This window comes from Bos mutus, chromosome X (genome assembly GCF_027580195.1).
Source record: "Bos mutus isolate GX-2022 chromosome X, NWIPB_WYAK_1.1, whole genome shotgun sequence".
Lineage (NCBI taxonomy): Eukaryota > Metazoa > Chordata > Mammalia > Artiodactyla > Bovidae > Bos > Bos mutus.
Window position 1 is genome coordinate 77,362,275 of NC_091646.1, and position 12,242 is coordinate 77,374,516.

At 42.7% G+C, this 12,242-nt stretch overlaps 1 protein-coding gene across 1 annotated transcript; it reads left to right on the top strand.

Annotated features, from left to right (window-relative positions):
• Nucleotides 1-200: 200 nt before the first annotated feature.
• Nucleotides 201-9,565, top strand: GLOD5 (glyoxalase domain containing 5). Its single transcript, XM_005887697.1, is given in 6 exon segments — nt 201-236; nt 1,203-1,271; nt 5,413-5,550; nt 8,302-8,457; nt 9,442-9,546; nt 9,548-9,565. Coding segments are annotated over 6 exon segments (522 nt in total).
• The last annotated feature ends 2,677 nt before the right edge of the window (nt 9,566-12,242 follow it).

Genomic DNA, 12,242 nt, shown 5'->3' on the forward strand with positions numbered 1-12,242 from the left:
CAAACCTATATTCATGTGTAATTCTTCATAAGGAAAATCTTAAGCAAAACCAATATGCACAGCACAAAGCATTTGTGTGTCTGTCTGAGTGGGTATCTAGGGTGTGTCTAGGTACGAGAATCTGAAACTCACATGCCCCAGGGGCTGGACAGCTCATTAACAAGAGAAAGGGCACTCAGCTCAGGGTAAGGTGAACAGCAATGGGGCTGATGAATGTTCCCTCTCAGCAGTGGAGGGTGAGGATGGGGTTGAGAAAGGGGTAGGAAGGGGAGGACTTCAGAGCTCACACCCCAAAAGCATTCATAAACTCACACCCTGGGACAGAGAACATTTAATAGCTTCGAGATCTTGCCTTGGAAACAGATCCATTATAAATTAGTGTAGTTATACTCTAACTCAGACTGTTCCTAACTTCATACGCCAGGCACAGACTCCCAAAGAGATCAAAGATCTCACACTTGGGAGACACACTCTAAATAGATCAGAGATCTCACACCCTAGAATAAAGGTCCTCCCCCCAAATTTCAGGATGGGTAGTTTTTCTATGTTATTACAAAGGAATCCTTAATTGTGGACTGAATGTTTGTATCTCCCTCCCCAAATCCATGTGTTGAGGCCCCCAATGTGATATATTAGGGGCATTTAGGAAGGTATTATGGTTAGATGAAGTCATGAGGGTAAAACCCTCAAGATGACATTAGTACCCATATAAAAAGAAACCAGAGGGACTTCCCTGGCAGTCCAGCAGTTAAGACTCTGCACTTCCATTGCGAGGGCTATGGGTTCAGTACCTGGTCAGGGAGCTTTTTAAAAAAGAAGACACCAGAAAGTTTGTTCTTTCTCTCTGCCATGTGAGGACCTGGCAAGAAGGTGGCCATCTGCAAGCCAGGAAGAGAGATGTTATCAGAACCCAACCATACTAGCACTCTGATCTTGGACTTCTGGCCTCCAGAACGGTAAGAAAATAAATTACTGTTTCAGCTACCCTGTCTATAGTACTATATTATGGTGGCCTGAGCTGGCTAAGACATCTTAGGCTTTCACTTTCCAGGCCCTGTGTTTTATGTCAGAGTCCTTGTACTTGCACCGTCTACTTCTGTCAACACCAGCAGTCCCTAGTCAGTGGCCCTCCCATTCCTGCCCCTTGATCTGCAGGCATTGAGCCAGAGGGCTATCTGAAGGCTGGGGGCAAAGACACTTAGCCTACCACACTGTGCCATCTGCACTCCAGGCTGCCAGCCAGGATGTGGAGTTGGACTTTGGAGAAGCAGGTGAACGGGGTGGCCCCCAGGGGTCTTGAGGCACGGGTACTGGCAGCAAGGCTGAGAGTTCCCAGCTGGGCCTGGCAACCTGCTTCCCTTCTATGTGGCCGTCCCGGTGTGCTTTCATCCATTTCCCCACCCTCTTCCTTCTTCTTTCCTCTTTCAAAGACAAGCAGAGGGCAGCAGAGGGACATAGAAAGCCCCTGCTCTAACACACAGCAGACTGTCAGCAGGTCTGCAGGAGTGGGCAGCCGCTCAGCTCCGCTCCCTAGGGGCGGCTCCAGGAGCCGGTTCAGTCAGGGCCATTGGGGTGGGGCGGGACAGGGAGCGGCCAGGAAAGAACGCTGCTCTTGAGGTTTGCTAAAAGAATTCCAAGGGCCACTGGCACCCCGAAGGAGACCTTGCAAAGGACTTTGTAGGAAGATAGAAGCCGTCCCTGTGGAGGAGGCCGGAGGGAGGCTATAGTATTTTGGACATTCTAGTTTATATATATTTACATATATAATACACATATAGACATATATTTGGTTATGAGAAATAAAGTGGATTATGCTTTATGCAGTGCTTAGAACAGAGCTTGACACATAGTAAGCTTAAGTGTCTTGCTTGTAGAAAGGGAATGGTGCCTGCTGTTCCAAGTAAACAACGAATGTTGCCCAGCCTCAAGCCAGCAGCCACTGCAGCTGCTGCCCAACAATGTGCCCTGGGGGCATTTAGGAGTACTACCCTAGGTAGTTAAGCATACTGGCCCTAGGTAGTTAAGATGCATACCTGAGAAAAGATTTTAATGAGCCCAGACTCTCGCATCCTCCCATACATAGAAAAGTGCTAAAATCATTAACTTGAGAAGGCTGCTTTTTGTGATTAGCAGTAGTATTTTGATGTTTGACTACATGGGTTTTTTTTTTTTTTTTCAGCAAAAATTCCTGCATATCCAGAGTCCTCCCTTACCTATTTGGAGCAGCTCCTCAGAGCTATCTGAGCAGCTGTCTCCTGGGCTATTGTCCTCAGTCCTCAGTCAAGTCCTGAAATATAACAACTCAACAACTTTTAGGTTGTACACTTTTCTTCAGTCATCTTTTTTAAAACCAGCCTCCCTAACCTCATCTCAAAACCCTGCATGATCTCGCCTGGGCTTCCCCTCTTTCTGTCTCACTCACTCTCGGATTCCAAGCCACATGGGCCTTCTTCCAGTTCCTCAAGAGAGCCAGCTTTGCTTATTCTTGAATTTGCAAGGATGGAGCTCCATATCTGCAAAGCAGAATTGGGGAGTGAATGTGAGCTAGTAGGGCATTGGATAATGGAAGGAATTAGTTGAATTGATTTCCAAATACTTATCAGATTTGGGGGATGTGGCTAAAGCAGTTTAAAGCAATGCTCAGGGAATAATCTATAGCTCTAAATGTGTAGAAATGTAAAAACTTGAAAATCAAGTACCTCAGCTTCCATATCAGGAGTCTGGCAAAGGAACAGCAAATTGAACCCTGAGAAAGTGGAAGGAAGGAAATTATAAAGACAGCAGAAACTGGGGAAACAGGAAACATACAACAGAGAAAATTAATGTCAAAAATTGGTTCTTTGAACAGATTAAGAAACTATTAGTAAATTCTGTTTTCTCAATAAGAGAAAAAACATAAAATACAAATATCAGGACTGAAAGGGGAGTGCTATTATCAACCCTACAGACATTAAAAGGTTAATAAGATTTTTAATACATAGAACATTAGTTTCAATGAAGCTCAAATGGTCAATCATTTCCCCAGTTCTATGGCTTCTGTGTTCATATGGATACTCTGTATCCATGAGGACAGCAGAACTCAAGAACTTTTCTAATGCCTCCTTCACTCATGAAAATAGAAAAGCACAGTATTTTTTTTTAAGCTGGGGCTCAAGTGAAAGCAATTGTTTAAAATGTAATGGTTTTTTTTTAAAAAAAAATGTAATGGTTTCAAATGGAATTGAACACAGCAGAATAGAACGAGTGGAATAGAACAGAGGCCAGACTTTGTGCCAGGCACGGGGTCTAATTATTATAGTGAAGTGAAGTGAAGTTCCTCAGTTGTGTCTGACTCTGTGACCCCAGGTTCCTCTGTCCATGGGATTTTCCAGGCAATAGTACTGGAGTGGATTGCCATTTCCTTCTCCAGAGGATCTTCCCGACCCAGGGATCAAACCTGGGTCTCCCGCATTGTAGACAGACACTTTACCATCTGAGCCACCAGGGAAGTCCAATTACTGTAGTAGATATTCATTAATTGAACAAATATTATAGAACATCTGCTAGCTGTTTGGGACACAGTGGGGAACAAAACAGAAATTTCTACACTTATGAAGCTTATATTCTAATCAGGGAGACAGATACTAGCATGTGCAAAAGGCCCCAAGGTATAAGGTTCAAGGATGGCCCTTATGAGGAACAGGCAAAAGGACAATGTGGCTTGGAATCCAAGAGCAATGAATGAGGGGACTTCCCTGATGGCCCAGTGCTTGAGGATCTGCCTTGCAATGCGGGGACACAGGTTCAGTTCTTGATGGGGGAACTAAGATCCCACATGCCAGCAAGGCAACTATGCCCAGGTGCCTCAACTATAGAGCCCATGTACTCTGGAGCCCATGAGCCACAACGAAGGATCCCAAGTGCCACAACTAAGAACTGATGCAGTGAAAATAAATAAATAAATAGGTTGCAAAGATTGAGGGTCACAGTACAGAGAGTCTGGATTTTAACAAGATGACCACAACATCATCGTCATCAACTCTTACAGCACTTGCTGTTAGGCATTGTTGTAAGATTTTTTTTTTTGGCCACACTGCCCAGCTTGTGGGATATTAGTTCCCCAACCAGGAACCAAACCCGGGCCCCTGGGAGTAAGAGCACCAAGTCCTAACCACTGGACCACCAGGGAACTCCTCCCAACTTTTTTTTTAAGCTGTTCACAACAGTTCTATAAAACACATAAAAAAGTCATACCCATTTTCCAGAAATGGAAACCAAACTCTCTCAGCCCAGAGAGCAAGTAAATATCAGTCTGGCTCCACAATATTTTTTTTAACCACTATACTCTGCAATTTATGGTGCATAGGCATCTTATAATCCTGTAGCAGATGTAATGTAAATATACAAATTACTAAGGAACTCGAATCAAGAGAAAGATCTGGTGGGAGGTGTGCTGAGGGCAGGAAATGAGTGGTGGGGTGGTGTGCCCTCCCCCTAGGTGTCAGTGCTGATCTGTAGGCACACATGCCCAGAAACATCACTGCATCTGAGTTGCTCCCTTCTTGTCCTGTCCTCTGTGATTAACTGTGGAGTAATAAAGGAAGGGACTGAGTTTTAAACTGGCCAATAAAGGGCTTGTACTCATGGAAGTGGGCTTCCTCTGTTCTTATTATTTCTTATAAGAGATGAATTCCAGCTCTGGGAAAACAAGGGAGAGTTTGGTTTTTGGTCTCAACTCTCCTGTCTTCCAAAAACCAAACTCTACCTTGTTCTATAAAGCAGCTTGCTTTGAAGAGCGGCCTGGGGGGCGGGGGGTGGCAAGCTGAATTCCATCATTAGCTCACTAGTAACATTATGTGGAATTGTCTTAAAAAAAAAACCAACAAATGAGTCCATTTTTAAACACCTGCCTCCTTTAAAAAAATAAATTACAGGGCATTGTAGTATGGTAGTTCAGAGAAAGAACTGTGGTGATCAGCATCAACAAAATGCCATCGGTAAACTCCTAAGGGATATAAACCTGACTTAAGCTGATCACCTTTGGAGAAGGAAATGGCAACCCACTCCAGTATTCTTGCCTGGAGAATCCCATAGACAGAGGAACCTTGCAGGCTACAGTCCAATGGGTCGCAAGAGTTGGACACAACTGAGTGACTTTCACTTCACTCCTATCTTCACCTCTATCCCCCTGGAAGGAGGAAAATAATAAGAAAACAGTGAAGGGTGGTCACGGCAGACACATGGACTCTTGTGAACCCACACATGAGCAATAAGTACTGAAGATTCCTCCCAGGACTTTCCCCTTGGAATGGTGGTAGAAGGAAGTATAGTCACTGGGGAGGTGAGGGGAAGTGGGGAGAAGGAAACACAGGAAACATGGGTGTGACCAGTGGCAGTGTGGTCTCTTTTGACTCTTTTTTTTTCTTTTTTTAGTCATGGAGGGACAACAGTCGGACCCCTTCCCTGTGTCTTATCCATAGACTTGACCACATTGTGATGACAGTAAAGAGACTAAAAGACACCACTATGTTTTATTCCAAGATCCTGGGCATGGAGGTCATGACTTCTGAGGTAACAACTTCCCCAAATGCCAAACTGCAGCTGGGGTAAAATTTGATTATACTATTTTAAAAAGTAGCCTAGTACTCCAAAACACACACACACACAATTTAAAAATGACCAGTGGAGGAGATTCCAAACTCTGAATAGTGGGACTTCACTATTCAGTGAATAAAGGGAGGGAAGAAAGGGAGGAAATAACCACAGAATAATGTGAGAGAACTTTCCAGTCCTTATATGGAGAGTTAACTGAGTATCCAGCATGTTTACACCTAGATATGTTCCTAAGAAATTATAGAACATCAAAATAAATACAAAGCTCCTAGAAGTTTTCAGAGAGGTTAAAAAGTAGTTCAACTACAAAGGAAAAGGCAATATAGACTTCAGATTTCCCAAGAGTCAGAGACCAGAAGACAACAGAAGAACAACTTCAAGATTCTGAGGGAAAACATTTCAACCTAGAATTCTATGACCAGACAAATTATTAATCAAGGTGGGTGTAGAATAAAACATTCTTAGACATATTAATAAAAAGACTCAGAAACTTGGCCTACTTGCTTTCAAAATTACTTGAGAATATCTTATCAAAATGAGTGATTAATCCAGGAATAAGACATCAAAGTCAGGAAACAGTGGATCCTAAGAGGAAGATCCAGAAAGATACCTAGAACACAATCAGTCCAGTTTGGGTCAGGAAAACAAACGTCCCCAAGAAAAACGGATTCAAGGTAAAAAGGTTTCCAGAGATTGAATACAATCCTTGAGAATTTGGAACAACTCCCAAGTGGGAGATGCAGAGACACTGATTGCCTTCAATGGAAAGAGCCCACGAATGGCAAACAGAGTTAAAAAAAAAATGTAAAATTAACATGGAATGTGTGCTCTGTGCTGTGTGCTCGGTCTCTCAGTTGTGTCCAACTCTACAACCCTATGGACTGTAGCCTGCCAGGCCCCTCTGCCCATAGAATTCTCCAGGCAAGAATATTGGAGTAGGGTGCCATTTCCTACTCCAGGAGATCTTCCCAACTCAGGGATTGGACCCGAGTCTCTTGGATCTCCTGAATTTCCAGATGGATTCTTTACTAATAGCACCACCTGGGAAGCTCCAACATCAAATGTCATTCATAAAAATAGAATTATGCAGTATCAGACTGGATGTATACACAGCAAGGGTCTTAAAAAGATCATGCTGAACGAAAAACGGTGAAGTCAAATTATGTCCATAGCACAGTACCACTTATAACATACCACATAAAACAATAATACACCTTTTACAATAACTTATGAAAACCAAAGAATGAACATCAAACACATTATAACCATTGCCTATGTTGGGGACAGGAATGAAGACTGGAGATAAAGAGATTAAGTATACAAATAAAACTAGAGAAGGGCCTTGCATGCATCAACAATAATAGGCATATGAAGCATCAGCCCTTGGTATCTGGACACAATGGAGTGAAATTCAGTACATCTAGGACGAGGAAAAGTCTTAAAAGCTGCAAGAGTGGAGGGTGGATGCATCATATAGAAAAGAAATGAAAAACAGATTAACATCAGACGTCTTATCAGCAATACCAGATTCAGGAAGACAATGAAGCCACATATAAAAGGCTATGGGAAAATAACCTACAACTTCAAGTTCTATACTCAGCTGAACTATCATTCAAGTGAAATAAAGTCATTTTCTGATAGAATGAATGTAGTATCTGCCATGGTGATATAAAGGGACTATAAAAGTGATTTTTTTTTAACGGCAGAAGTCTCATCCTCCTGCTCAACCAGAACATGTGCATACAGATTCTTTTCTGTGTGGTGTCTATGGAGTGGGGGAAATAGCTTTATGAAAAATTAAAATATTTTGCCATTAAATACATAAATAAATAAAAATGGCAGAAGTTGACAGGCACAGGAGAAAGAGGCAAGATGAAGAGGATAGTTGGGTCAATGAGATACTATGTTCATCCATCAAAACATTAAGGTGCAAGTGGGTTATTTTTAAATTGTAAAGGAATCAAAAGAGGAGCCAAAACTGATGACATAATTCTATTGGGAGGGGTAGTATTGTGGATGAGCTAAATTCTCATTTATCATAGCAGGAAAAAGATAGAAAATGTCTGAAGTTGCCAAATCAAGAAATAGTGGCATGTCAGTTAGGGACTGTGTTTGGAGGCACGTGGGAGAAAACTTAACTGGGTTAAGCTAAGTGGGCTACATAAAATAGAGTTTTCTCTTGCTCTCATTCAACAATCAGTCTAGAGGTAGGCAGGCAGGGTGTGGGCAGTGGCTGAAAGGAGGAAATGAGTAGGCAAAAAGCGTCAGCTCAGTGGGGTGGGAAGGTTTTCAGAAGCATGGTTCACAGCCTCTGCTAACATTTCACTGTCCAGCCTTCCATGGCTGCCCAGCAAGGAATGCTGGGAAATGCAGGTTTTTAAAGCTGGGTGCACAATAGATCCCACTGAAACTTGGGCTGTCTTTAAAAGAAAAAGGGGAGAAATGTATATTAAGCAGGCAGATTATAGTCTCTGCCATGGATAGTATCAACATATTATTTGGAGGTATGGAAATAATTTCCAGAAGAAACACATACACAAATTGAAAGCATTTGCCTCTAGGGAACAAGATAAGAGTGGGGCACCAAGTGGCTATTTTTCATCAAAGCCTTGTTCTATTTCTTTTTTAACCTTGTTGGTGTCAATAGGGGGCTGTGCCTCACACTCACCTTGGAGGTTTAGTTCCAGGTTGTTTTCTCCCCCCAAATAGGGAGACCAGAAAGCACTGTGTTTTGGAGACCAGAAATTTAACCTCCACGAGATGGGAAAGGAATATGAACCCAAAGCCACTCACCTGGTCCCCGGCTCCCTGGATATATGCCTGATCACAAAGATGCATTTGGAGGAAATGGTCCAGTGCCTCAAGGTGAGTCCAACTTCCATCTTCTTTTGAGAAAGCTGCTACAGATGCAATGAAAACAGAAGTATGACTCAAACTTCAGACATGACAGATTTCATCACATCCAGATAAGGTTTGCACACCATTGTTTACTCATTATCATGGACATATTTTCCCCATAAACAAATGTATTTTAAAAGAAAACTTTACATCACCCTTGTGGAAAACAGTATACCTAAACTCTATTTATATAAATACATTTGTGTAAAAAGAAAATGTTCAACCAAGTAAGTGGAAATTCATCATATCTTGGCATAAAGAGGAGACAATTATAAAAACAAACAGCTGTAAAAGCATCACAGTCATTAGATTCTAGCCACTTCTGCTTCCCCCAATCTCTGGGCTTGACAAAGTTAGGTTGGTTAGAGAGGTATCAAGGACTTCGCATCCACCAGACACTTTCTTCTTGGTATAATCAGAAGGATTGAAAGAGGACTGAACAGGGAATAATTTCTGACTCACTAATTTTTTTTTTACTCACTGTAATTTAATTTAGTATCCTTGTAATACTTAAGATGATTTCATGTGAAGGGGACATTGGTTCTCCTTTTGGGGAACACAGATTGAGGTATTAAATCTATTTTGTGCAAATTGACCTGGATTCTTTTGGAAAATATCAGTGAAAAAGTCTGGCTTGGAAGTAAAGTGGGTAAAGCATAGGGGTTAAGGGTATGGATTTTGGCTTGCCTGGGTTTGAATTCTGACTCTGCCACGTACTAGGCACATTATCATCCCCATTTGATGGATGAGGAAACTGAGGTGCTGAGCAGTTAGGTACTCTGCTTGAGGTCATACAGCTCTTAAATAGCTGGAACAGAGTGAGGGAGAGGAGAATGGTAGGAGATGAAGTGTGAAAGATACAGGGGTCTTCTAGGCCACCGTAAAGAATGAAATTTTGGTCTCAAACATGGTCTGTGAATGAATGATTTTTGTTCTCTCCTCCCACTTCAGGCTTGTGATATCATTGAGGAGGGTCCAGTCCCCAGAACAGGGGCAAAAGAGCCCATTATGTCCATCTACCTCCGAGACCCTGACGGAAACCTGATTGAGGGGTCCCAACTATATTTCCTCATGATGGAGGTTAGTTCTCTGCCATTCTATCCCCTGCCACGTCACCCCCTCTTTTCCTTCCTGCAAACCCTTATCCAGGCCCAGAAACTTCTAAGGACTGAGGACTCGGGCACTTTATGCATCTTGCTGGGCGATCTGAGGTGGGTTTGGGACCAACATGTCTGAGAGTCCCCTATCCAAGCTGCCCCAATAAATCACTTTCAATTAACATGAGCTCTTTACTATTACTGTCTCAGCATTATACATGGCTGTTTTTCTAGAACATAAGGTCTCTGAGCTATTTGGGGGTCAGTGACCAGGGGGTAGGACATCTCTGAGGACAAAATTCAGGGTCATCACCTTGGGATTCAAGGCCCCTGATAGATTTCTCCTTGTCAGTGAGCTTATCCTTTTCATCCTTTTTGATTCAGCTCACTCCTGCCAAGTGCTGCCTGATATTTATTCCACCCAACTGGTTTGACTGAACTCCAAGATCTCTGCGATTCCCATGGGGCCTTCAAGGGCCAGCCCAGATAACACTACCTCCTCCTAGAGCACCTTAGCTGGTTTCAGCCCTGCAGAATGTGGCACTTTCTACATTTGGATCTGGTAGGTTCAGACTCATCTCAACTGAGGCTCTGCTCCTGAAAAGAGGAGACAGATGGGACAAGAACAAATTTTCTCTGTTTCTGTCCTCTTCCCCCACCATTTACTGATTCAGTCAATCAATAAACATACATTGAGCACCTATTGTGTGCTTGGGCCTGTTCCAGGCATTGGAAAGACAGGGTTGAACAGAAGAGATAAGCTTATCTATGTTTGTGGAGCTGCCATTCTGGTGGGAGAGACAGAAAAGAAATAAAATTAAGTAAGGAAAATATCAAGTGTGCTAGAGGATGATAGGTGCTTTGGGAAAGTGGCAACAGATTAAAAAAAAAACTGAAGCATTTTCCAATATGTAATAGGATGGTCAGGGAAACGTCACTGAGAAAGAGACATTTTAGCCCAGACAAGAAAAGATGAGGGAGGGAGCTGTGCCAATAGCTACAGGAAGACCATAGCAGGCAGAGAGGATAGCCAGTGCAAAGGCCCTGATACATGCAGGGGCCTGGTGTCTGTGAGGAGCAGCGAGGAGGCTAGTACAGAGGAGCAGAGTGAGTGGGGGGAGCAGCAGGAGGTGAGGTGGGGGAGGTTGGGGGGACAGATGGTGCGGGGCCTCATGGGCCATGGAGAGGACTCTGGCTTTTACTCTGAGTGACAGGGGAGCCACAGGAGGGTCATGAGCAGAGGAGAACTGTGATCTGACTTAGGATTTAACAAGCTCCCTTTGGATGCTTTGAGGAAAATAGACTACAAGGTTGAGGGTGGAAGCCGGGGGACCCTGAGGAGGAGGTTACTGCAGTGGTTCAGATGAGTAACACTGGTGCTGGTGGGAGAAGTGGTAAAAAGTGGTTAGATTCTGGAGATACTCTGAAGACAGAGACTGCGTGAGTTCACCAAGAGAGAAAATGTCAACTAGAGAAGAGGCCCAAGGACATTTAGAGTTCTGAAACAAGAGGAGGAACCAGTGAATGATGCAGGCAAAGAGGAAAGGAGAGAGCACAGATCCCTAGGCAAATAAGAGATGGATGAAGGAGTACATGTGAGACTCTCTTTAAGGTGAGGGAGCCCCTAGTCTTGTGGACTCTGGTCTCTTAAACAGTCTCCAGGTGGTAGTTTAGCCATGCCCTATGAGTAAATTCCCAGGGAGCCCCCAAAATGCTGGGGATACAGGATGGTTAAGGATGTGAGTTTTAAGCACATAAAAGGCTTTGCCAAAAGCTGTAGCAGGTTTCCTGCCTATTTTTTAAAAAAATAACTTGCCTTGGACCCAGATGCTATGTGCCAAGAGATAGATGATTTATGGAAGGAAGGACAGAACAAAGGAAGGATGGAAGGAAAGGAATATGGAAGGGAAGAAAGAAAGAAGGAAGGGCATGGATAGATGAATAAAGGGGTAGGTAGACAGATGGATGGATAGATGGGTGGGGAGGTGGAAGGATGGATAGACTGATATCCCCTGCCCCAGGAAAAAACTCTTTCACATGTGTGTGCACAGAGACATATGAGCTTGTAAGTTGCAGGTTTGCTGTAATAAAGAAAAGACTGTAAACAACCCAGATGTCCATCAGCAGATGAATGGTTAACCAAAATATGGTATATCCATTCCATGGAATACTACTTGGCAATAAAAGGGAATGAACTTATGAGGTCATCATTACTTGATACCAAAACCAGACAAAGACGTAGTAAGAAAAAAACAACTATAGACCAATATCACTTATGAATATAGATGCAAAAATCTTCAACAAAATACTAGTAAATAGAATGCAGTAACATATAAAAGGATTATACACCACAACCAAGTAGGATTTATCCCTGGAATGTAAGATTAATTCAACATGTGAAAATCAATTAATGTAATACACCATATTAATAGAATAAAAGACAAAATCCACAGGATCTTAAAAGACACAGAAAAAAGCATTTGACAAAATTCAACACCCTTTCATGATAAAACACTCAACAATGGCTGATTCACAATGATGTACAGCAGAAACCAACACAACATTTAAAGCGATTATCCTCCAATTACAAATAAATTAAAAAAAAACACAAAACACTCAAAAAACTAGGAATAGAAGAGAACTTCCTCAACCTGA